This window comes from Megalobrama amblycephala, linkage group LG2 (genome assembly GCF_018812025.1).
Source record: "Megalobrama amblycephala isolate DHTTF-2021 linkage group LG2, ASM1881202v1, whole genome shotgun sequence".
NCBI classification, from domain to species: Eukaryota; Metazoa; Chordata; class Actinopteri; order Cypriniformes; family Xenocyprididae; genus Megalobrama; species Megalobrama amblycephala.
The window spans coordinates 18769213-18797035 of record NC_063045.1 but is presented as its reverse complement, the minus strand read 5'-3'; the positions used below and the strand labels follow the sequence as shown (position 1 = coordinate 18797035).

The 27823-nt window shown below is 38.0% G+C and overlaps 2 protein-coding genes across 9 annotated transcripts in view; one reads left to right on the top strand and one right to left on the bottom strand.

The window, feature by feature from the left end:
- Positions 1-713: 713 nt before the first annotated feature.
- Positions 714-13798, bottom strand: tm2d1 (TM2 domain containing 1). The gene is made up of 7 exons (XM_048164702.1): positions 13631-13798; positions 13007-13080; positions 12268-12376; positions 12070-12161; positions 6652-6725; positions 3150-3269; positions 714-1143 (listed from the first exon to the last, which is right to left on the bottom strand). The coding sequence occupies exons 1-6, from the start codon at positions 13762-13764 to the stop codon at positions 3159-3161; spliced, it is 594 nt and encodes a 197-aa protein (XP_048020659.1). The 5' UTR covers positions 13765-13798; the 3' UTR covers positions 714-1143; positions 3150-3158.
- patj (PATJ crumbs cell polarity complex component) overlaps positions 13707-27823 on the top strand; it is a 146260-nt gene continuing 132143 nt past the window's right edge. For 3 of the 8 annotated variants that reach the window (XM_048164664.1, XM_048164688.1, XM_048164642.1), the window contains exons 1-7: positions 13893-14040; positions 14389-14520; positions 15049-15118; positions 15205-15383; positions 22816-22989; positions 23093-23232; positions 25859-26039. In XM_048164664.1, coding sequence (XP_048020621.1) covers positions 15082-15118; positions 15205-15383; positions 22816-22989; positions 23093-23232; positions 25859-26039 — 711 coding nt within the window. In that variant the 5' untranslated portion in view covers positions 13893-14040; positions 14389-14520; positions 15049-15081. Of the gene's footprint in view, positions 13834-13892; positions 14041-14388; positions 14530-15048; positions 15119-15204; positions 15384-22815; positions 22990-23092; positions 23233-25858; positions 26040-27823 lie in introns of those variants that run through there. The other 5 variants (XM_048164691.1, XM_048164647.1, XM_048164674.1 and 2 more) reach the window with 5 other exon arrangements.

The following is a 27823-nucleotide window of genomic DNA, read 5'->3' as shown; positions in this document are numbered from 1 at the left end:
TCCTTGCTGTCCAGACTATTGTTTCATGGAGATTTATAGAGATGCCTAAAGCAGGCTCAGGAGAGCTTGGGCAGAGTCCCAAAGCAGCACTGGTCACCCGTCATCATGGACACTGGGGAACTGGCTAAATCTGTTTTTACATATCCAAGCAGAGTCGTACGTGTTGTAGCAAGGACACTGCAGTTCATAAGGAAGGATGCTTGTACGCACGTGCGCGCACACACATCGGCGTAGTCGGGCCTGCTCCGCAATCACTTCAGCGTGATGAAGAGCCTCTACAGGAGTCTGTATTAATGGCAATGTGACGGACTGAGGCAGGGCAGACAAGCTGACGCACTCAAGTGAAATTGAAGGAGCACTTGACATTGGTCTGACACAGATTGTTTGAAGATCAGAAGGGATAATGACAGGCCACTTTTACAAGAAACCTTAAAAAGTGAAACCACCCAATATTGTATGATACCTGACAATCAGAGATTTTGACCGATACAGATATTATTTTTATGTTATGGCCAATACAAATATGACAGCTGACACTAAAATAAATAAATACATACACAAATAAAGTGTCTGAATCTGGAAAAAAATATTTTTAATATCGGCCCAATGACATCAAATAATATCCTCTATTATTGGCCGGTTCCAATATGGAAACCAATAAGTTGTGTATCTTTACTAACAGTGCAAAGTACCAAACATGCCAGCACAGAAAATGATATTAAAACTTTATTTACAGTGTTTAAATAACATCAAAACATCACACAACGTCCAAAGATGTGAAGCTAGTGTGGGTACGGAATGAAAAGAAAAAAATGATGGACTACATTCCAGCAGCGTGACTCAAAGGAAGAGATTGATGATTGATGGAGAGAGAGGGATGGATGGCATGAGTGGTCCGGTGGAAAAAAACTGCTATGCAAGGTTCCGAGCAGAACTTGGAGCAGTGGGAGCAATGCTAGCTCAGCACATACATGAGCTGTATTTGCAAACTCCAGAAGACATGGACTATAGTCTTTCCCAGAGCATAGTTCGGCATGTCCATGTGTCTTTGTGTTTGGAAACGGCAAAGGCATATCCAAAGAAAAGATGGCATTTACATAACACGATCCTGTACATTTGGTGGGTCATCTCATTGAGATCCACCTGAAACAGCAGAATGGAAAAAGTTAGTTCTGTTTGGGAACAGATCCAGGATAACACAAGCAAAAGATAAATCAGTCTCTTCCCACACTGAAGAAGACACATGTGGCAGGGAACGTTTCCAATGCTGAAATGGATCGGTTTCATTTTTCCTATATGAGAAAGAACATCATTCGGGTTTCTGGATTTATTCCAAAGCTGATGTAAACATGGGAAACCTATTTATAAGGTTGAAGCATAGAAAAACAGAAAAAAGGATTAAGTTGTTGGTTCTAGGTATTTGAGGTTTTCATGTCCTGTACATTTTATGAAAAAATTTGCAAAATTGTACCTTTAGGGGTACAACAGCTTGCCGCTAAGGTAGTATCCTCAATGGGACATCTTTTGTGCCTTTTTTTGCAACTGAAAGGCTTATAGTAGTACTTAAAAGGGTTCCTATTACTACTTTAAGGAACTAATATGCACATTTTAGGGGTAGATAAGGTACTTTAAGTATACTGCCCAAGTTGCAAGATTTTGTACCCTAAAGACACAATTTTTGCACATTTTTTTCAGTGTACAAGGACTGCATTTGACAAGATATTAACATGTGAGCCACACAGAATGCTTTGTCTAAATATAGGTGTAGATCATCAATCTGGGTGGTTTGGTCTCGACTAGCACTAGATAATCTACATCTGGACTTATCTACTTTTATCTAGATCTACCTTGGGATCTTCTAAAGATCTTCTGGGCTGTTTTATCTTGATATAGGACTAGACCTAATGTTAGTTAGAAGATTTTAACATGGTAATGGACATGACAATGTTAATGTATTTGGTCTTGGTGGAACAGATCTGCTACACTGCTGCTGCTGAATTGCTGCTGCTGCAGATCAAGTACAGGAACTTGCCATTGTCAATACATACGCTGATACGCTGCTGTGCGTATGCAAGTCATACTGCTGCTGCACAAATAGCATATATAAAATTACTCTGGAGCTGGGGAAGGTGGAAGATTTCAGAGGAAGTCTGAAAGCGTGCTGCAAACTGCTATAGTGAATGCTAAACAGCCATTTAATTGTTGTGAGCAGCAGCTCATTGGCTGCAAATGCGACATGAACCACTCAGCTTGTGCCAAGCAGTTAATGCTGAGAATGAGTTGGTGTTAAGGACCCATCAGCCTGCACCATCTAGAGTTTCATGACAGAACTAGACATATCAACTAGTCTGGATCAATAGCAAGGATGATGGTCAAACACAGATACTGTAAACCTAGTCAGTGACAGTTCTCCAGTGAAAATGCCTCTGCTTTCAGACTTGCTTCATGAATCTGTCCTAACGAGATAAGGACAAGGAGATGTGGCAAATGAATGATGTGGAAGGCTTCGGAGGCTTATGCTGGAACAATGTAAACAGGAGAGCCAGTAATGGTCTCCACATGGGTCCCATTCCACATAACACCCCTGTCACCGCCATTACCACTGCTGCAGCTAATGTTAACCAGAGAACCGAACTGGCAGGAAACAGAAACTGATAGGGGACAGACACAGATATAAGGAATCGTCTAGAGCGTGGACATTATTTTCTTTTGGATACGGGGGATGTCTGCAAGAGCGTGTGTGTGGGGTACCAGGACAAAATTCAACAGATGCAGTCCTGGTGCCAGCCATAATAAGTGCAATCTCACGACCTCGCTGTGTTTTCCCAACGTCCTCTCGGCACGCTTGACATTTAATCGCTCTCTCTCCCCAGAGCTGGGAGCCCCTTTTGGGGAACAGGAGAGTGAGGGGCGGTGGACGGGGGCTTAGAGCACAGCTGAAGGTGTCCTTGGTCTGCCAGTTTGCTTTGATACCTCAGGAGGTCACTTGAGATCACCAGTGACCTTGACTCATCAGCGCATTATTAAGAAGTCTTTGAATTTTTTTTAAAATATGCCACATTACCCATACGCCCCTGTGTGACAAGGTTCATAACACTCCTGTCCAACCCTGGAAAAGTTTTATACAGCTTTGACAAAGAGATCCTCACCTGGTTTCTTCATGGAGAGAGCTGCGTTCTTCTGTAGGTCTCGTTTGTTATCGAAAGACGGGTGAGGCGTGCCCCGTAGTAGTCCACGATGTAATCCGACCCATCTGATGGACCCACAATCTATGCCAGAGCAAACAGAACGAGTCTCAAATGTCAGAGCGGCGTAGGGAGACCTACATAACAATGTAATCTTTCACCAGACAATTACATGATTCCATATTACACAATGATGAATACCAGGTGGGCTGGTTGGGTCTATCGTCCTCCTCAGATGGCTCATGCTTGTGCAATTGAATTATAAGACAGTAATGCCAAATTGGAAGCAATTTAAGTTTAACCCCAGGCAGTGCTGTAATTGAGGTTGCTTTCGGAGTCCTAGTGAGGAGGAGTGTCCCGAAGGACAGTCCCCAGATCAGAGTTTCAGCAATGAGCCTAGAGCCCAAACTGGGGCCCGTGCCAGTTCTGAGATCAGCTTCTATACGAGCAACATGCTTGGACTGACGCACAAAGACAGCATAATGGCTTCCTGCAGGCGTGCGTGCGTGCCCAACACCTGGCCCTGCCGGCTCTGCTCCGCTCCGCTTTGGGACGGGATGATAATGAGAACACACATCTGGTAGAGGGAGAAAAGCACCCACCAAACACAGACACTGTGTTCTACCATATCGAGATTAGCGCTCATCTGGCAGTAGCCCAATAAAAGCCATTTCCTCTCGCAATGGTATCGGCCGCAAGTCGTCTAGATCGGTGTGGTGGTCGACTAGAGTTTCTTGAACACACGTTCATGTTCTCTCATATCATTAACATTCAATCCATCAAACTCGCTTGATTCCTCCACTCTCAAATCTAAAGTTGCACAGTGCCATTAATCTTGCATCATTACTTTCAAAAGGCCGAAATGTGGCGCGACTCGCAAGGGGGAATATCGATGAATATAAATAACACTAACATGTCCTATGTGTTTATTCATTAGTTCTCAAAGACGCATTTCCCGAACGACATAGCTCTTAACGAAGGTAGTTTGCTGTATAAAATATGGGGTTTTAGAAAGGAGTGGTGTGCGCAAATGGGGTCCCGAGGGAAGGGGATACTCTTTATCAAAAGTGTCACAATTTAAAAATGAAGAGGCGCGACAGTCAACAGCTAATTGAGAATGTTAGCGCGTGACAGCTTTGGCTGCCAGAGGCACTTCTTAAAAGCATTGCTCTCCCAGGGCCTTCAATAAGACATTAAGAGAACAATAAACACTGCAGTGGCCCTGTTAATCAAAGCCGCCACGGCCATTTTATAAAATAAAAGCTTGGTTTATTTATCCACTGCGGCTAGGAAAGAGTGGGTATTTCTGAGGAGGAACACAAAACAAGTGAAGGAGTCATGATAAACCAGCAGAAGCATGAAATTGTCAATGAATGGACAGGTATTGTTTTGAGGCAGAGTGCTGCCAGCGACTACGGATAATCAAACCAGGTACAGAGAACTTGAGGCACACAATGTTTATGGAAGTCAGTAAATTTTGAAAAAGATTGAAAGGCCAGAACTTTTAAAGCTTAAAAATGATGAAAAGTCTTGATAGACATCTTATTCTTGAGATGACCGACGAGTAAGGTATCGTAACATGCTGTCCTGTCGAAACATGTTGGAAAACATCAAGTCATTGTTCCCCCAGTGTCTAGTAGTTCAGACACATCTGAACAAATCACAAAAAAAAGAAAAAAAAGAAAAAGAGTTTTCACTAGCAGTGGGGGACGCAAACATTTCCAACATATGACGCAGCAGCCGGATTTCTAAAGTACGTGTAATAATTATTCCTGGAGCCATCTTTCAACATGCATAAGAGCTTGCCATAAATATCCGTCATCGGTGGCGTGTGGAAGTGGCAGCGGTGAGCATGTATAGCTTCATTCAGGCCTGTGAGGCCTAATGAGAGTGGAGAGGGTGAGGTTAGGCCTAACAAGATGACAAATGGAGCGTCTTTTTTCTCTTGTCAGGTGTAGGGGGCCTTTAATGGGGGTTAGGGGAGTCCTGTGGGAGCGTGCGGGTTGGGACAGGAGGAGGAGGCGGCGGCGAAAACAAACGACGCTCTCATTAGCTCCTTTCACAGTGCTGGAGCCACCGGAGGAGAGACACAGGTGCCACTGAATACAAACACAAGCATTCAAGTACAAGTCAGTGTTGAGTCTCTGTGTCTGCGGCTCATTTACGGGATTGTGGGTAAAGTGCCTCCCCTGGTTACAGCTCTAATATGCTAAATGTAAGGTAGTAATCATTTAGTACATGCTTTTATCAAAAGTGACTTACAGTATTTATTTACAGTATCTTTTTATTTAAAAAAGTCATTCAAGCAACATTCCCCAGAAAGTCTTAAAATTATTCAAAATAAATAATATATAAATAAAAAACTTTTTCCTCAAGTATAAACCATATACGTCTTGACAGCTTTGCAACACATTTCCAAAACTTAAAGCTGCAGTCCGTAAGTTTTGCCTCTTTGTCGCCATCTCTGTTTGAAACCTGCAATTGCAGTTGTTTGTAGAATTATCATCTTTACGTGGGATGTGTATCGGCACAGCTCCTCAATGCGGGTGAATCTAATGTTTGCAGTCAGTCACCGGACCGGTGTGGATACTGTACTTCGGAATCACAGATTGTAGTCTTGAAGTATGACCAAAGTAAGAATTTTCACCGGAAAATGTAATCTGAACAAGTAAGTAACATGTCTGCCATTTTTGTTCTGACCAACTGAGGGGAAAAAAAGCATTACAATAAATTGCGCTGCCAATGGTGATGAAATCTAACGGTAGCTTAGCTCAGATCATGTCAAACCGTGCAAATTATTATTATTGTTATACTTTGTTCTCAAACTGTTCATTTTAACAACATCAGCATTGCGTGGCTATGTGTATTTAGTGTGTATTAGCGTTACCTGTAGATTTCAATTTCTGTACAGTCTAATTTCTAACGTTAATTTGTCATACCATACAATCCGCCATCAAAATGATAAATTTAATTATTCTAGCTGCTGTGAGAAAAGGCTATAAATGATCCGCCTCACATGCAATATAGCCTACTAGCTGGGACTCGTTCTTTATGTAAACAGACGTGATGCAATGACGTACCACCCGAATTATAAAACATTATTACAAGCTTACCATTGTGAATCGGTAAGGAGGTAAGGTAAGGAAATAGTTTTGAACACTGGCTGGTTATGTACTTGCTCAAAAATTTATTTTGGCTCATTTTTAACCAAAAAAAGTTACGGACAGCAGCTTTAAATAATTTTTTCTGCCCTCATTGTAAGCAAAGTGTGAAGCAACGAAATCACAGCCAATAAATATGAAAACCCTGATAAACTATTAAATTACTGTAGGTATCAGTAACCAAAATAAAAGAAAAAAAGATGGATCAACTTCTGAAAAAAAAAAAAAAAAAAAAAAAAAACATGCAGAAGAAAAAGTAATAAACATGTAAAATGGGCCAAAACCTGGAAATTAAAGTATCTTACCTGCATAGATATCAACATGAAGTCCACTAAGCTTCCAATTCCACAGAACCCCACAGTGCAGAATTTCAACAGGCCTGGAAACAAACAAAGAGTGAACCAAGAACATACTGAAAAGCTTCCCATCATAACCTCTTTGTGTCCAAAAACACTTTCTCTATGGCTTCTCTGTATGACCACAAGGAAAAACAATTTTGAGGGTGAAGCTATTTAACGTGCACCTAAGGAAATGTTTTTTTTGCATTAGTGCAGACTGTTTTTGAAGATTTTAAGCCACTGTGCCACAGGTTGTAAGGTCAAATTATAATAATCAGCCAGTTTGTAGAACTGAAATTGGTGTGTTACATGTGAAGAACTTAAAGTGCATTAAAGGCTTACCTGCCTTCCAGTAAATAAGGTAGGACTGTCACTAAAAACTGTCACTGAGCCAAGTTGAAATTTATAATGTCCACACATAATTGCCACAAAATAAACAATTTTTGTTTAAATTTAAGTAGGCCTACTTTGGATGTCGATTGAGAGATCATTTGAAACACACCATCAGGAGCCCATAAGATCTGCAGTCAATTAAAAACCCCCTTCCATCCTGCGATTCTAACATAATTGCTGCTAATCATCCCTAATATTACTTATAATTGGTCATTGAGGGGTTTAGGCATGTTGATTCCAGGACGGATATCAAAAAAGCCACCTGCAGAATGTCTTCTCAACAAGTCCAGGCCTTCCTTTGAGCCACACCTGGTCTGGACTGACCCCAGAGCTGCTGGGCTATTACGCTCTCAATGAACACGTCTATACATCTGACTCCAGCACGGTGTGAGCCTGCCTTTCACAAACTCCCGCGCTCCTCGCACAAAGAAACCAGGAACAAGGGGGACCTTCAAACGGCCAGGCCCTTTTGTCCTAACGCAGGTGCTTAATTGATCAGGAAGTCCTTAAAACGTGGAGAGAGGCAGAAAGACGAAGCTTCCCGCTGTATCCTGCCTAACCTTGGGATTTAGATGTACGACTTGAACTCATCTGCATGTGATGACAATAATTGCACAATGGGATAGACGAACACCATGAGATTTGACGGTAAAGAGAACTGTTTTAGTTAATTAGTTGTCGCATGCGGATTCGTTTTGTTAAAACAGTTGGAACTAAAAAAAAAGCAAGGTGTTCAAAAAAGGTCATTGATGGGTTTTTTTCACATCTTCTGAAAAACAGCATGTGATTTACAACTCTATAAGGACTGATTCTGTTGGCCTCACATGAGAACAGCATGTACTTTTTCTTAAAAGCAATCCAAACCTGTTTCATGACATCAGCGGTGAGCTAGGATTTTTGTTTTAGGAGTTTATTTTCAAAATAGGCATAGATATGTTGGGGATTGTTTATATTGTGGTCAAAGGGGAAGGTCTAGAGTTCTTCAAACAAACAGAAAGGCCAAAAACCACCAGTATTTAATCAAAATCAAAACTTTATTCAAACATTTTGTTTCCTTTTAGTCCATGTGTGATGGAGTGACTCCTTCAAAATCGGTTAAAGGTCACATGTCTATGAAAGCTTGTTTCCACCACAGAAAGAAAAAAAAAAAAAAAAAAAAAAAAAAAAAAAAGATTGACTTTTTTTTTTCACATAATAATTGCGAGTTTACATCTCACAATTCTGAGAAAATAATTATTTTTCTCAGAATTACGAGATATAAACTCGCAATTTTGACTTTCTCGCAATTCTGAATTATTTTCTCAGAATTGTGAGATATAAACTCGCAATAAAGTCTAATTCTGAAGAAAAATGACTTTTAAAAAAATGTTAATTTAAAAATAATAAGTGAAATATAACAAACTAAAATACAAAATTAACACTGAAATTTAATAAAAATGATAAAAGAGTAAAAAATTAAATGAAAATATAAAAGCTAAAAAATACAGTGCTCAGTGTAAATGAGTACACCCCCTTTGAAAAGTAACATTTTAAACAATATCTCAATGAACACAAAAACAATTTCCAAAATGTTGACAAGACTAAGTTTTATATAACATCTGTTTAACTTATAACATGAAAGTAAGGTAAATAATATAACTTAGAGAACATTTTCAGTTTTACTCAAATTAGGTTGATGCAAAAATGAGTACACCCCACTCAAAGTCTCTGGAGCAAAGCTAAATTTTAGACTACAAATGTCTAATTTAACAAGAATTCAACCACAGGTGAGTCTATTTATTCATTACACAGGTGTCCAGCAGACAGTTGACTATAAAAGGGTGTTAAAACCCCTTCCCATTTCATGCTGTCAGCAATGGCACCACATGAAAGAGAAATGTCACAATACCTGAGAAAGAAAATAATTTCTTTACACCAGAAAGGTGAAGGCCTCAAGAAGATCAGCAAAGTGGTACAAAAATGTAAAAAAGATGGAACTGCAACCATCTCACAGAGACGTCCAGGTCGTCCACGGAAGTAAACACCTCAACAGGAGCGTCTTCTGATGAGAGGGGTTGAAGAAAATTGGCATGCAAGTTCAATGCAGTTATCTAAAGAAGTAGAAAGCCAAACTGGGGTGACTATTTCCAGAGGAATGGCATGCATGGGTGCCGTCCACGAAAGAGGCCTCTCCTAAAGCCAGGACCCATGCTGACAAAGATGAAGACTATTGGGACTCTATACTCTGGAGTGATGAGACCAAGATAAATGTTTTTTTAACTGATGGGTTCAAAACTGTATGGCGTCGCAAAATTGAGGAATACAAAGAAAAATGCATGGTGCCTACAGTGAAACATGGTGGTGTCAGTGTCCTTATGTGGGGCTGCATGAGTGCTGCTGGTGTCGGGGAGCTGCATTTCATTGATGGCATCATGAATTCACCGATGTACTGCTCTATACTGAAAGAAAAGATGCTACCACCACTCCGTGCCCTTGGTCGTCATGCACTTTTCCAACATGACAATGATCCTAAACACACATCTAAGGCCACTGTTGGATTTCTGAAGAACAGGGTGAAAGTGATTCAGTGGCTCCTGATCTGAACCCAAGTCAAACACCTTTGGGGAATTCTGAAGAGACAAGTTGAGCATCACTCTCCATCCAGCATCCAGTCTCTAAAAGAGGTCATTCTTGAAGAATGGAAAAAGATAGATGTTGCAAAATGTCGCCAACTTGTTCATTCCATGCCTAGAAGACTTGGTGCTGTCATTAAAAATCATGGAGGCCATACAAACTACTAGATGTAGTAGTTTTTGTTGTGGGGTGTACTCATTTTTGCATCACCCTAATTTGAGTAAAACTGAAAAATGTGTAATCTAAGTTATATTATTAACCTTACTTTCATGTTATAAGTTAAACAGATGTTATATTAAACTTAGTCTTGTCAACATTTTGGAAATTGCATTTGTGTTCATTGAGATATTGTTTAAAATGTTACTTTTCAAAGGGGGTGTACTCATTTACGCTGAGCACTGTAAATAAAAACTATAATAATATATAAATGATCCAAAATAACACTGAAACAGATTCAATTCTTTTAGTGATTTTGAAGAAATATTTTGTAAAATACATGCTTACTTAAAGTCTGTAATTTTGTCTATATCTTATTTGCTATAAAATTCAAGATTATATGTGCCACCCTAGTCTATAGATTTCATTACCAGGATCAGCCTTCAAAATCACATATTGGTCAACCACTAATCTGCAATCATATTGGCTACTGGCCATAAATATTATCTTCCTATTATTATCGGTATCAAATCAGATTTCCATGTCAGTATCTGCCTCTTAAAATCAATAGCAGTGCAATAAAAATACCAATATCGATACAAGAAAATCAGTCTGTGTGATTCTTACTCAGAGAACATCTGGCGTAAAGGTGTGTCCTTGGAAAGCAGGCAAGAGATGATGTCAACAGCAGAACATCCAGGACTGATTATGTCAGTTCTAAAGGTCCCTTGTGTTATAGTGCAGCACTAGCACGAGATATTTTCATGTAGGGATGTGCCTGAAGCCGAATAACGTATTTGTAAAGGCACGCATAATGGCTTCAAAATGAATAATTCTGCCGAATAATAGAAAAAATATTGGGCTGACACAGTCACTCCTCGTGTTTGCCGAATAACAGGTGAGCCAGGGCATAGCACAAAATTATACATAAACATCTAAAATCAATAGGCAATAATGTGGTGAAGTGAATGAATGTAAATTTATGAATTAATTGAGTGCAAATCAAATAGCTGTGTTGCCGTCTCCGTGCATCTCTCAGAAATCATAGCTTGGCAAGAGTAATATCAACTAAAATACTAGATCATACACATGTTCTACTATTTTATATGTATATTTAAACCTTATGCGATATGATAGCTACATGAATGAATGAAATAAGAACAGCATGATCGCAAATAAAACAGCTGTGTTGCTGTCTCTGCGCGTCTATCAGAAACTAAACCAGGTCTCTGAGAGTAATAATCAAATGTATATTTAAACCTTATGCGATATGATAGCTACACGAATGAATGCAATAAGCACAGCATGATCGCAAATAAAACAGCTGTGTTGCAGTCTCTGCGCATCTATCAGAAACCAAACCAGCTCTCTGAGAGTAATAATCAACTAAGATACTGAATCATACACATTTTCTACTACTCGATATGTCTATTTAAATATTTTAAACCTTATATGGTAGGCTACATGAATTTCTAGGCCTCACTCTCTCTTGGAGATGGCATTTAGCCTATGTAGGCCTATTTTTATAATTTGTTCAGATTTGCATTTGTATACATAGTAAAGGCTGCAATTTTCAACCACTGAATATTTTCTTTCTATTTCCATGTTCTCTAATTAGTTATTTATAGAGTCCGACAAGTCTTATTTGAGGTTGTGGATGATTGTCCTGATATAGCAGCTCTTTTTTCCCCTGTAATATAACATCTAGTATTATTGTTGTAATTAGAAGATATTTAAATATTTATTTATTGTGATTGAGAAAGACACCCGAGCCTGAAGGAGAACAGCACTACGAGGCTACTGGCTCCGACAGTTCGAAAATATTTCAATAAATGTTATAATCATAATAAAAAACTATTATTTTATGAGTTGTACAAGGCATATTTGTTCAAGGATAACAACTACGAAGGAAACAGCTATATATTTAAAACCCTAGACATGATGGTCGTCTCAAGCAAATGCACAAACTTCCGGTTAAAACCACGCCCACTTTCGGCTTTATCTGAATACACATACAAATAATTTTGAGATTGTTACAGATACAGATACAAATATTAGCTCTGCTGCACACCCCTATTTTCATGAGTTATTGATGGGTAAATGGATGCCAGAAAGAGGTGATGTCAGGCAACGGCACACAGCCAAATAGAGAAAAACGCAACGCTGGATCCATGGCCTAGTGACCGACACATTAAGCCAACAGTAAAGACAGTAGTTTCTTACCCAAAGCCGGGTATCCCAAGTAGAACCGATCTGCCCCAATCCATCCCAGGAAGAGTGACAGAGCAACAGCCACTTTGTATGAGTAACCACTCCTAATGTAACACAAAACAAAACATTTTAACAGATTATTTCCAAAAATAAAATACATACTCAATGTCATGTCATACCTGCATATCACAAAGGCAAAGTTTGACTTACACATTTCGACACGGGACGCTTTTGTTGAACCCAACCTCTTCACCGCTGAATTTGAACTCTGTTCCATTTGACAGCCGACAGCTGATGTTTGGAGCAGGTGAGCATTCCACTGCAATGACAACACAGCCTTAGATTCCTGATTTATTATTATTTATTAATATATTATTTATCAAATATATATTGCATACTACATTGGTAATATATATATAATATTATACACTATTTCTAATACAATATATATTATTTTATATAAATTATAATATATTATTTATCAAATGTATATTTACATCAATTATATATTTTCTGACATAACATTATTCATTACATTTGTATATATATATATATATATATATATATATTATCTTGTAATATATTTATACTCTACACTGTTATGTATGTATTTATATAAAATATCAATGTAAAATACTGTTACAATAAATTATGCATAAATATTTCATATACATTACACATAATACATAAAAATATTAAAAATTATTATACACTATATAATACATTGTTTACAATATATATGATCTTGTACTCTCTCTCTCTATATCTATATATATCTATATATATATATATATATATATATATATATATATATATATATATATATATATATATATATATAATTTACTATGTATATATTACAATGAATTATGCTTAATAAATATTTTGTTATAATATGTGGAAGAATGCAGAAGCATTTTAAATAGTGAAACATATACAGTCGACCCACCCCAGGCCAACCGGTCCTTGCAGTTTTCTGGTTCTTGAGTTGCATCATCTATTTTGGGTTCTTTACACAGATACCTAAGCACTGTTAAGGAGGAATCAAATGGTTTTTAAATCTTAAAGCAACATTAATGATGCTGATTTCCAATAGTCATTTCAAGTCACCTTTATTTATATAGTTCTCTACACAATACATATTGTTTCACAGCAGCTTCACAGGAATAAACAGGAAAATACCAATCAATAATCGAATATGAGTGACATGACCCATCATAGACAGGGTGGACATGATCATCGGTTAACATATATAGATATAGAATGTAATTAATTTACGCATTTATGTAATAAAAAACACATCTGAAATATTCCAACAGGTCTAAACAGAGCAAACAGATATATACTATGCAGGACATATTACCTATATAACTATCACTCTAGTCTATACACTATTAAATCACAAATCTAAACTCCAAATCGTAACATTTGTACCGTAATTATGTAAAATAATGACTTATATGTTAAATTAGGACATTTATATTATGGACAAGCATCAATTACAGCCACAATGCTAGCTAGCAGGCTGCTAATTCAACGATCCCAATATATTTACGCGATTTTGAAAGGATATTGTCCCAACTGCAGTTTATCACAGTTGTCCACATCATTCCCCAGGCTGTGGATAACAGACAGGCAGAAGGTGAAGATGATCAGCGGCCGTGTTGCTGACCGAAAGCGCACCAAACTCCTCCAGTGCAACGCCATGTTGAACTGTCACGTGACTACTGGGGCTCTTAAAGAAACAGTGTACCACATTCGCCGCGCACATAGCACGTAAGTCTCTCAGAATTCTCTTATTTAACGCCTTTAACTTAATACATATACTTAGTAAAGCCGGATTGTTCTGTATAGCAAGTTTGCACTTAAAACCAAGCATCAGTTAAACTTATTCGCGGTGTTTGATGCCGATAATCAACTTTATAACCGGCTAACTGCGCTAGCCTGTGTCACATAATGGGTTTTTTGTATTGGGAAGCAGGAGTACGTTTGTGTATGATGTTGTATTTCATTCTTTTCGAGTTATGATTTTATTTGTCAGTATTTTAAAACAAAGCACTTTTCGAGTGATAGAATGATTCTTTAACGTCTTATTTACACTGTCACAAAGTTTTACAGCACTGATTTCAGTGGTGACTCAGTGTTTTACGCTTATGCACCTGTTTGATTCCGTTTATATAATTTATATTATATGACATAATATAAATAATGATTAAATTAGAGAGTAGAAATATAAACGCATATTTATCCTTCAGTTACATAATAGTTATCTTGTGTTTAACTAAATAAAGTTCGCGGAAACTTGAATGATCACGCACTTCCTGGTTTCAGGTGAGGCTCGCGCAGGTGTAAACACACACGAACAGACAAAAAACAGACTCAATCTCAGCCCTAAACAACACTTGAAATGCTGGATTGTGTTTTATGAGGGAGTCTAAGTCGACAAAGTTCTAATTTGTGTAGGTAAGTAAGGTAAATACTCTCACTTTTGCTTTGATGGCTGCTCACGTGAACAGAAACTGCTATCTGATTTTATAAAGGGTATTGTTATAGGTTATAGACTTGGTTAATTGAGTCTTCATTTAATAAGCCTTGGTTTATCTTTGATTATACGAAAATAAACATATGATGGCAACATACATTTTCAGTAAGTTAACCATTACAGGATTCCCACTGTTATACAAAGTGAAAAGTATGAAAGTCAACATTTAAAATAAAAAAAATTGGAAACGTCAGTAATGTAGATACATTTTTTTAGATATGCTAAATTATTTATACACACACACACACACATCTACATATCTAATTTGAAAAAGTATTGTAAAGAGGTACAATGTATATGTCTACATAACAAATTTGATCATTTACAGTATTTGATCAGTCTTATCCATTAAATTATGATTATTGTTATATTTGTGCAAAGACATGGACATTTAAGATCAAAATGAAGCTCAAACATGTTCAAATATCCGTTTCCATATACTTTCACAGATAAATCTGCACTGAATTATCGAGAGAACGACAATGTACGAGAACGTACCGACAGGTATCACTCATTTTGGTAATTTTCATCCAAGCAAGCATCCAAGCAGTTCTGTATTTAATCCTTCTTTGCATGCTTAATATCTTGCCTGTGTGTGTTCTCAGTGTCTGCTTCCGAGCGGCAGCAGGTGCTCCAGGCCTTGGAAAGGCTGCAGTCCAAGCTGGTGCAGAGAGAAGAGTGGACCCACAGCGACAGGCTCGGCACGCTGAAGGAAGCCCTGCAGAGCCCTCTGTTCGGCCACATCCTCACCCTGCAACACTCCGTCAAACAGCTTAAAGACCAGGTCAGACTTGCACAAAATATATTAACATATAAACCTTCATAGACACACCTACTGTGAGCTCCAGTGCCACAAACTACTTGTATACTTGTGTCTGAATATTTTGTAATAAATTTAACATATGTTGTTTTTATACTTCTTATGAATGACTATGGGCCAGATTTACTAAAGCTTGCCAGCGCAAACTCTTTTTTGGCGTTAAAAACTGCTGTCAAGATTTCAGTGGTGTCAAGTATTTGCGTAAGGCCCTGTCTCAAATAGTACCCAAAGCCCTCGCGATCGTCCTCTGAGTCCACTCTTTCGTGACGTAATGCCACTTTGACTGTTGGGTAGAAGAGCTCGCTTTACTGCAGGCTCGGCAAAAGTGCGCATCGAGGGTGCATATCAGCCGCAAACGCTTGCGTGGGTTCCGGTCTGTTCTGTTTATGCAGTTTTTCTTTGACTACCTTGTGAATCGACACCCCCAGGACATGATTGCCACCTTGTAGATAAACAAATTACTGCAAAAAATTAAATGTGCGGTTACAAAAATCCAGCTGTGCATGTACAATACACGCATACTCTTCTGATGACGAAATTTGATAATGGCAAAAAGGTGCATCGAGGACGTAGAGTGGTATTGGAATTGGTGACTTGTAACTTGTAACGGAGTCATTTTCACTGTAAGGTGTTTCAGGTGCTCTTCACACCTCTGCAAGATTTACTGAAGACACACAGTGAAAAATTATCACTGAAATGGTATGGACATGGTTATTTTTGCGGCTGACCTTATTGCATATGTATTTCGGACGCAAAATTTATGGGAGGAGAGTATGTAAATAAGTCATGCAACGTGACTTAAGGCTGATTTATACTTGTGCGTCGCACCTACGCCGGAGCCTCTGCGCCGTAGGCTATGCGTCTATTTTCATTTATACTTCTACGTCGTTGTCCGCGTCGACGTGCATGCAGTGTCCATGGTCATGTTTAGTATCAAAACAAAAGCCGAAGAAGAAGCAGCTCGTCATGTACGTTGTCAGAGAAGCTTACAAACAGAAACGGCAGAGAAGCGGCAAATAAGTAATAACTTTTGTTGCAGTTTGACTTCATGTGTCCTCTGGAACAGTGTTTTTTCATTCATATGGAAGTTGAAAGCGCTCGCTCTTCTCCGAGTGCTCCGCGCCAGTTTTTTGACCCGAGGGAGGGGTTCTAGCAGACCAATCACAGCACTTGCGGTCCGCGTAGAATTGACGTGTTGTTACATTTTTGAAGAGGTGCACGTCAGGCTACGTCGTAGGCTACGCCGTTGCTACGGCATACACTTGACGCAGAAGTATAAATCAGCCTTTACTAAGGTTTACGGTAGTCAATTTACTGGTATTTGCACCATTATTTAAAGGTGCTCTAAGTGATGTCACGCATTTTTAGGCCAAAACATTTTTTGTCACATACAGCAAACATCTCCTCACTATCCGTTAGCTGCCTGTCCCCTGAACACACTGTAAAAAAACGCGGTCTCTGTAGTCGCCACAAGCTCCGAAAACGGCAATAAAAACAAACTGGTGCAGCCTGGACCGCGAAACATAATAAACATGCTCCAGCCAATAACCGACAAGAATGATTTTAAACGCGTGTTCATGACTGTTTCAGGAAGCATGGAGGGGAGGGGGAGGAGGAGGAGGAGGAGGAGGAGGAGGAGGAGGAGGAGGAGGAGGAGGAGGAGGAGGAGGAGGAGGAGGAGGAGGAGGAGGAGGAGGAGGAGGAGGAGGAGGAGGAGGAGGAGGAGGAGGAGGAGGAGGAGGAGGAGGGAGGGTCTAGCTAGCCTCTGTTTTGTTTGAAAACACTTCGAACGTCAACAGGAAGTTACTCCACCCAGGATCGCTTAGAGCACCTTTAATGCCAAAAAGGCATGTCTTAACTCGTTTTGCACTTGACATGCTGCGATAGTTGCTGTAGGAGGCACCGCAGAGGATGAATTTTCTCCACTTTTGCTCATTTAGAGGCTGTTTACACAACGCCGTTTTCAACTAAAAACGGATAACTTTTTATGCGTTCTGGCCGTTCATTCACACGACAAACTTTTGGAAACAAGTTTCAAAATGTTTTTTGAAAACTACTCAGTTATCGTCTCTGTGTAAACTACAAAAACGTGAATTTGTGAAAATGGGAATGGCATGCGCACGCGTATTACATGTTCAGTCTAGACGTGTTGTGTTTCTTTAAAAAGTGACATCGCCAACTACTGGCCTGGCAGCATAATACAGCATTTTTAATTGTTTTCGCTGATCTGTGTGAACGGGGATTGTTTTGACAATGTTGTCATCTGTATATGAAACTTTTCAAAAACGCAAAAGACTTTTATGTTTTTAGTATACCGTTGTCGTGTAAACGTACCCTTTTTTGGAATGCCAAAGGAAGATGTTTTTCATGGTCTTTAAGATGTTTCTGAACATCATCTGCGAATCCACATTGTTTTTAGGGTATGTGTACACGTTTTTGAAAACTTTCGCACACAGACAACAACGTTGTCTAAACAATCCCCTTTCACACGGATCTGCGAAAACAACTAAAACTGTATTATGCTTGCCAAGCCAGTAGTTGGCGATGTTACTTTGTAAAGAAATACCACACGCCTTTAGTATTTATGCATTCTAGTTAAATGCCATAAATACTTATGTTCAAAATTGTAAAGAACTCCAAGGTCAGATAAATTTGCAGTATGTTAATGTGTATCCATGATGCCAAATAAGGCTAGAAATCACATTATTTATTTAGACTCAAATAACTTTTAAAAAACGAACATGTTTATTTTGCATCCATCCCAGAATGCAGGCCGGTGACCATGTATTTCTTAACCGCATACTCGACATGCTGAAAGTCCCTCGTCCCCATTTGTATTCAGTCTGAGTTTTTATTGACACAAGAAACCTCTTTACAATAAACAATCCGCACACCAAATTAAGATAATGGCAATAACGGAAGCTCGCCTTCATATTCTAAGTGCTGGGAAGGTCAGTCGTGCGCCTATGAATGCGTCAGGTGAAAAACCTATCAAGTATGTTGAGGCGGGCAACAGCCGCAGTTTCTATCAAGCCTTAATATCCACTGTCTCAGTTTGAGTAACTGCCTTGTCGGAGATGTATCGATGAAATAGGCTGGAACCTGCTCTGTCAGCCGGACTAAATAAGCACAAGACTGATAAGTTCCCACAGTAAGAGTCTAAAGGTCATTAATACATTACCTGTTGGGGACTAGTGAATACTGCAGAGGAATGTATTGATTTTTTTTCCCCTTTTATTTTTTCCTTGCTTTCTTCTGCCTGTAGGACATGGTTGCTCCTCTACGGGTTGTTATCTTTGAGATGAACAGTGCATGGTTATCCCAAATTATTTGAACAAGCTGTACAAGAAAATGGTTGAAATAAATAAATGTGTGGGTGGGTGTGTGTGTGTAATATATCATAATATTATTATTATAAATGCAATTGTTGCTATTATTATATTTGTATATTATTATTAGTAGTAGTAGTATTTTTCAAATGTATTTCAAACAAATGTATTCTTTTTGTTTTTCATTTTCTTTTTCTTTGTTTATTTCTTTTGTTTTTTCTTTTTGTTTCATTTTCTTTTTCACTTTCTCGTTTTGTTTCTTTTTCTTTCTCTTTTTGTTTCTTTTTTCTTTCTTTCTTTCTTTCTTTCTTTCTTTCTTTCTTTCTTTGTTTTTCTTTCTTTATTTCATTTTCTTTTTTCTTTTCTGTTTCTTTTTTTGTTTCATTCTTTCATTTTCTTTTTCTCTCTTTCTTTTTCTCTCCTTTTGTTCATTCTTTCATACGTTCATTTTTCCTTTATTTCTTTAATTTGTTCGATTTTCCTTTCTTTCTTTCTTTCTTTCTTTCTTTCTTTCTTTCTTTCTTTCTTTCTTTCTTTCTTTCTTTCTTTCTTTCTTTCTTTTTCCTAAACACCACTCCACTAAACAGATGTTTTGAAACAAAATCATAAATGGGCGCAATTTATATTTGCCCACATAACTTGAAACATTTATATTTGCATTATTAGGGGCCAAGCACCGAAGGTGCTTAGGCACCTATTGTATCTGTTGGCGTTCCGTACGCTTATTATTATTCTTCCGTTTCTTCTTCCGCTCTTGAAGTCTATGGCAGCCCATAGAACCGCTTGCGGGAAAGTTGTGAAATTTGGCACACAGATAGAGGACAGTCTGAGCTATGTCCATAGCAAATTTGGAGTCTCTAACTCAATCCCTCTAGCGCCACCAGCTGTCCAAAGTTGCACTTATGTTTATGTTAATAACTTTTGAACCATAAGGGCTAGAATCCTCTGATTCCTTGGCTCAAGCCGAATCGATTGCACCCTATGACGTCATTTTCCGTCATGAAAATTTTTCGGCCATTTTGAATTTTCTGAAAAACCTACTTTTTCGAACTCCTCCTAGGCCGTTACTCCGATTTTCACGAAAATTGAACCAGATCATCTTCAGACCATGCTGACAAAAAGTTATGGAATTCAAGTCGATTGCTCAAACCGTTTTCGAAAAACACACGAATGAATTGTACGTAGCGCTTGCGAAAATAGAAGTAAGGCTGTATCTCTGCAAAACTTTATCATATTCAGACCTTGGTACAGAACTTGGTACATGTACCAGAACTTGGTACATGTCATCACAAGCATGACCTGAGGCACCATGCAGTGTTTCGGTGCAGCGCCACCTACTGGTGCGGAGATATGAAAAATGGCTATTTTTGCTTATAACTTCTGATGGGTTTGTCCAAAAATCATACATTTGGTCTCGTTGGATTCGGGGAATCATGCCGAGTCAAATGATATCCAATTTTCCCACTTCAGCCATTTTGGCCGTCGGCCATTTTGAATTTTGTGCTAAAATGCTGTATTTTATGAACGCATTAGCGTATCATTACGAAACTCGGTATGGGTCATCAGCACAATGCCCTGAAGGAGCCTGAGAAGTTTCGGACCAGCGCCACCTTGTGGTCAAAAGTTATAACAAAATGTACAAAAATGTTAATAACTTTTGACTGTATTCACCAATTGTAATGAAACTGATCTCAGTAGATTCCTTGGGTCATGCTGAGAACATAGATATCAAATTTGCCATAGTCAGCTAAACTTCCTGTCCGCCATATTGTTTTTCTTTAAAAACCTACTTTTTCGAACTAGACCGTTGCTCCGATTTTCACCAAAATTGAACCGTATCATCTTCAGACCATGCCGACAAAAAGTTATGGATTTCAAGTCAATTCCTCAAACCGTTTTCGTAAAAGAAGCGAACGAATTGTGCATAGTGCTTGCGAAAATGGACATAAGGCTGTATCTCCGCAACGGTTTAGCGTATTCAGACCAAACTTGGTACATGTCATCACAAGCATGACCTGAGGCATCATGCTGTGTTCCGGCGCAGTGCCACCTAGTGGTGCAGAGATATGAAAAATTGTCATTTTTGCTTATAACTTCTGATGGGTTTGTCCAAAAATCATAAATTTGGTCTTGTTAGATTCAGGGAATCATGTCGATTCGACTGATATCCAATTTTCCAATATCGGCCATTTTGTCCGTCAGCCATTTTGAATTTTGTGCTAAAATGCTGTATTTTATGAACGCATTAACGTATCGTTACAAAACTCGGTATGGGTCTTTGGCACCATGCCCTGACAATACTCAAAACGTTTCGGACCAGCGCCACCTTGTGGTCAAAAGTTATAACAAAATTTACAAAAATGCGAATAACTTTTGACTGTATTCACCAATTGTAATGACACTCTTCACAGTGGATTCCTTGGGTCATGCTGAGAACATAGATATCAAATTTTCCATAGTCGGCTGAACGTCCTGTCTGCCATATTGTTTTTCTTTAAAAACCTACTTTTATGAACTCCTCCTAGACCGTTGCTCTGATTTTCACCAAAATCGAACCGTATCATCTTCAGACCATGCCGACAAAAAGTTATGGATTTCAAGTTGATACGTCAAACAGTTTTCGTATACCGAAGCAATGAATTTGAGGCATGATGTAAAACACACTCTTGAAGCTGTATCTCTGCACTGCTTTATCATATTCAGACCAAACTTGGTACATGTCATCACAAGCATGACCTGAGGCATCATGCAGTGTTTCGGAGCAGCGCCACCTACTGGAGTGGAGATATGAAAATGAATATTTTTGCTTATAACTTCTGGTAGGTTTGACCAAAAATCATAAATTTGGTCTTGTTAGATTCGGGGCATCATGTTGAGTCGAATGATATCCAAGTTTTCCATATCGGCCATTTTGGCCGTCGGCCAGTTTGAATTTTGTGCTAAAACACTGTACTTTACGAACGCATTAGCATATCGATACAAAACTCGGTATGGGTCATCAGCAAAATGCCCTGAAGGAGCCTGAGAAGTTTCGGACCAGCGCCACCTTGTGGTCAAAAGTTATAACAAAATGTACAAAAATGTTAATAACTTTTGACTGTATTCACCAATTGTAATGAAACTGGTCTCTGTAGATTCCTTTGGTTATGCTGAGAACATAGATATCAAATTTGCCATAGTCAGCTAAACGTCCTGTCCGCCATATTGTTTTTCTTTAAAAACCTACTTTTTCGAACTCCTCCTAGACTGTTGCTCCGATTTTCACCAAAATTGAACCGTGTCATCTTCAGACCATGCCGACAAAAAGTTATGGATTTCAAGTCGATAAGTCAAACCGTTTTCGTATACCGGAGCAAAGAATTTGAGATATGCTGCAAAAATTACTCTTGAAGCTGTATCTCTACAATGCTTTAACATATTCAGACCAACCTTGGTACGTGTCATCACAAGCATGACCTGAGGCATGATACAGTGTTTCGGCGCAGCGCCACCTACTGGAGTGGAGATATGAAAAATGGTTGTTTTTGCTTATAACTTCTGATGGGTTTGACCAAAATTCACAAATTTGGTATGGGTCATCAGGACAATGCCCTGAAGGAGCCTGAGAAGTTTCGGACCAGCGCCACCTTGTGGTCAAAAGTTATAACAAAATTGACAAAAATGCTAATAACTTTTTTTTCTAATTGCTCACTGCTGCTGTTGGTCTGATGCTCCCAGCCATGTTGGCTGGCTTCTTGTGCTGTTTTTGTGCTTGGCCCCGTAATTGCTGCTTGCAGCTATATTTATTTTATTATTATTATTATTAGTAGTAGTAGTAGTAGTAGTATTTTTCAAATATATTTCAAACAAATTTGTAAATGTGCACAAATGAGACTTGGCTACATAACAAATTTTGATTTAATTTGTCCATATAATTTGGTCCATAATAATAATAATAATGGACAGTAATAACACTTAATGGACAATAATAACACTTGTAGTTGTGAAATTATTACTTTTATTATTATATTTCTGCAATTTATTTTCCTTGTAGCATTAGAATTGACTTTGTCCGCTCTGCTTTGTAGTTAAACAGCTTGCCTCCGGACACATGCAGTGAGTTCAGTTTCTCCAGAAAGGGCCAGCTGATCGTCAGTGCCAGTCGTCCGTCCAGTAGCCTGGGATCTGTGGTGTCCAATGGTACAGCTTCAACTAACGCATCTTCTGAGCAGCTTCAGAGATGGATGCATGCAGCAGCAAAGGTGGGCATGCAGCAGAAATGTCTTTTGTGTCGTTTGTCATTATTTACGGTTATTATGGATGGTGTACTCTCATCTGTATTAAAGCGTCTCTTGTTTAACGCAGGGCCGGAGGATGGAGCTCATCAGCCTGCAGAAGCCATTGTCTGGAGGCCTGGGTTTCAGTGTGGTGGGCCTGAGACCAGAGGGGGTGGGCGGCCATGGTGTGTTTGTCAGACAGGTGCAACCAGGGAGCGTCGCAGACAGGTGAGACCTCTCTGCTTTATTCATACCTCGTATTTTCTTCAAATATCTTTTATGTTGTTTTAGATCATCATATACACTAGCAGTCAAGAGTTTAGACATACTTGACTTAATTCATTCTTCCTTATGCTTCTTAAAATCTGTTTTGTAGAGAAATATAAATTGTACCATTTTATTAATTTGTTTCAAAACTAATATAACATTTAAGCAAGCCGTTAAAGGGTTTGTTCATCCAGAAATGAAAATTATCCCATGATTTACTCACCCTCAAGCTATCCTAGGTGTATATGACTATGTTCTTCCAGACAAACACAATTTCAGAGTTATTTTAAAATATATTCCTGCTCTTCCAAGCTTCATAATGATAGTGAGGGGGCGTGAGATTTTGAAGCCCAAAAAAGTGCATTCATTCATCATAAAAGTAATCCACAAGGCTTCAGGGGGTTAATAAAGGCCTTCTGAAGCAAAGTGATGTTTTTTTTTTAAGAAACATATCCATATTTAAAACTTTATTAACTATAATAACTAGCTTAAAGCAGACGGCTGTACTCATTGATTTACAGTGAAAGAGTAACCCCTGACCCAATGTAGGCAAAAACTCAAGCTCCTCTTCTCTTATAATCCTCCAACATTTCTCTTTAAAAATTCTCGTTTTAGACTTCTAATTTGTGCCCAGTGTTTTGTTTTACTCTGTCCTCTGCGTTTCCGTGTTCATCAATATGTCAGGCGTCAGGTCAGAGGTTGCTCTTCTGCCGCAAATCGATGCTTACAGCTGTCTGCAGGAAGCTAGTTATTATAGTTTATAAAGTTTTAAATATGGATATGTTTCTTACAAAAACCCATCGCTTTGCTTCAGAAGTTCTTTATTAATCCCCTGGAGCCGTATGGAGTACTTTTATGATGGATGGATTTTTTTGGCTTCAAAATCTCTCGCCCCATTCACTACCAATATAAAGCTGGGAAGAGCAGGAATATTAATATAAATCAGATTCTGTTCGTCTGAAAGAAGATAATCATATACACCTAGGATGGCTTGAGGGTGAGTAAATCATGGGAATTTTTGTTTTTATTTTTGGGTGAACTAACCCTATTAACAACATTTTTAACATTTTTTTATTATGATAATAATACATTTATTTATTTTCAAATCAAGGATAATATTGATTGATTTGATTGATTGATTGATTGATTGATTGATTGATTGATTGATTGATTGATTGATTGATTGATTGGATTGTTGGCAGGATGGATGGATGGATGGATGATGGATTGATTGATTGATTTTGATTTTGATTGACTGGATTAGTTAAATAATGGATGAAATAATGATATTATACTTTTTATTTTATGGGATGAGTTGGATAATGGGTGAATATAGTAATAATAATACTCCTTATTAATGTTATCGGTATGTATTTATTAATTTATTAAATATTAAATATTAAGTAAATTCATTTAAGGTCCCGTTCTTCGTGATCCCATGTTTCAAACTTTAGTTAGTGTGTAATGTTGTTGTTAGAGTATAAATAAAATCTGTAAAATTTTAAAGCTCAAAGTTCAATGCCAAGCGAGATATTTTATTTAACAGAAGTCGCCTACATCGAACGGCCAGTTTGGACTACATCCCTCTACTTCCTTCTTTAATGACGTCACTAAAACAGTTTTTTGACTAACCTCCGCCCACAGGAATACACAAGAGTTGCGTTTGTAGAGTGTGTTTGTCGCCATGTCGTCGAAACGCTGTTATTTTCATCCCGCAGTCCAATCACCGGGTCTGATTCCGGCTCAAATTGATAGGGTATAATTAAAGACATGTTTACAATAACACTGAGCGCGTGCATCTCCACGTTATGGTAAGAGGCGTGACCTTTCCGGGCAAGGAGCGCTAAACTGCTGTCGAATCACAACACAGGAACCGCTGGCACAATCAGAACTCGTTACGTATTTCTGAAGGAGGGACTTCATAGAACAAGGAAGTCATCAGCCCGTTTTTATGACAGTGGAAACAGCGGTATACAGATAAGTAAATTATGTGAAAAATACTGTGTTTTTTTACACGCGAAACATGAACACATGTTATATTGCACACTATAAACACAATCAAAGCTTCAAAAAAACACGAAAAACGGGACCTTTAAAGGGGAAATAACAATATGGGTAATATGGAGAAGATGATAATAAGCTATAATAATAAAAATAATATTAATAATAATAATCATCATAAAAACATTTTAAAATGGTTAATGAATAATAATAATAATAGTAATAATAGTAAAAATAGTAATAGTAAAATAATAATAGTAGTCCTTACTGATGTTATTGGTTTATTTTTTTTTATATTTTTTATAAAATAACTTATTTAGATGATGATGATAATAATAACAGTATGGTTAATAATATGAAGATGATAATAATAATAATAATAATAATAATAATAATAATTTTAATAACAAAAATATTAATTAATAATCTTTAATAACCGTCATAAAAGCATTTTAAAAATATTTATTTATTACTTACTGGATAAATTGGTTAATGAAAAATAATAAATAAATAAATTATAATTATGTTCTTTATTATTACAGGTATTTTGACTGACAAGTTAAACTGTGATCATTCTTATCCTCAGGGATGGAAGATTGCAGGAGAATGATCAGATTCTTGCAATTAACGGGATTCCTCTGGATCAGAGCGTGACGCAGCAGCAGGCCATCGCTCTCCTCCAGCAACAGAGAGACCGAGTGGAGCTGGTGGTGGCCCGAGACACTGCGGCCAAACCCCGTCTCTCCACATCTGGGCCCATTCAGACGGTATGGCTGTTTTAAATGTCACCGCATTGTGTTGTCCACATTTTAACAAGGACTTTGTATCACTCATAGTTCTCTAGTGGTTGAGGAAGCTATTTTGAAATTAGCTTGCCAGTTTTCAAATCAAATATGGCATGGCACTTGTTGGATGTTATCAAATGCCATTGATTCTCTCATAACTAAACATCATGGTGTCAAACCGTCACCATATTTGATTAGAAAACTACAAATTGTAGCCAGTGATCACTTCAAACTATGATTGAGTGGGAAAAACATCTGCATTTTCTGTTTTCTGAAAAAATAAATGCATTTGGGCTTGAAACGACAAGAGGGAGAGTAAATAATAACATTATTGGGAGATCTAATCCTTTAAAGGGTTAGTTCACCCAAAAATGAAAATTATGTCATTAATGACTCACCCTCATGTCGTTCCAAACCCGTAAGACCTCCATTCATCTTCGGAACACAGTAGGGGTGTGACGAGACCAGTATCTCACGAGACGAGACGAGACTCGAGATTGAGTTCACGAGACGAGACAAGATGGCGAAATACATGACTAGAAAAAATATTCTGCAGGTGTATTTGAAATGTTTTAACTAATCATTTTGTAATGAATGTCATTTCAGTTCTACTTTCTGAGACTGAATTATCATATGCAGTAAAAGACAACAATACTCAAGTACTGTAAAAGGTTTTGCCACTAACTCAACTGACTGACTTCTCTTCTGTATGATTTCAGTCTCTTCAGATCTTACTGTACATGAATTATGAGCTTCTACAGCTTTTGACCTCCTAACTGAACTCCTCTCCACAAACTGATCACAGAAATAAAACAGTATAAATAAAAAACACTTTACAATAAGGTCTCATTTATTAACATTAATGTATTAACCAACATCAACTAACAACGAGCAATATATTTGCTACAGTATTTATTAATCTTTGTTTGTTAGTTGATAAAAATAGTCATTCATTGTTAGTTCATGATAGTTCACAGTGCATTAACTAATGTTAACAAATGAAACCTTATTGTTTGTACTAGTAAATAATAAGAAGAGAAAACTGTTATTCATTTTTATGGTAACACTTTACAATAAGTGCAACCATAATCGCACTCTCTCAATATTCAAAGATCAAATAAGACCAAATTTTTCTTTGATACAGAGCTAGGAGATGATTACAACTACACGGCCCAGCCTAAAATAGCTTTCATATTGAGAGATATTTGCATTCATCAGGGAGCCGCTTTCAAATGCGGGGTATTGAAATCACGTTTGAATGCGCGCGCGTTTACTTTCACTTTCAAAGGTCGCGCGTACTCTGTGAATATGGAGCGGCGGCGACCGTTATCCAACTGAATTAAATGTTTTTTTTATTTAAATACAAAGCAAAACGACAGTGGAGGCATAATGTAAATGTAGCGGTGGCATATTCTTTCCTAATCATCCTAACACTCTGTCATGGCAACATCACGAGACTACTTTTCGCCTCGACGAGAAATCTCGTCACACTTTAGTCTCACGAGATCTCGTCACACCCCTAGAACACAGTGTAAGATATTTTAGATTTAGTCCGAGAGCTTTCTGTCCCTCCATTGAAAATGTATGTACGGTATACTGTCCATGTCCAGAAAGGTAATAAAAACATCATCAAAGTAGTCCATGTGACATCAGTGGGTTAGTTAGAATTTGTTGAAGCATCGAAAATACATTTTGGTCCCAAAATAACAAAAACTACGACTTTATTCAGCATTGTCTTCTCTTCCGGGTCTGTTGTCAATCCGCGT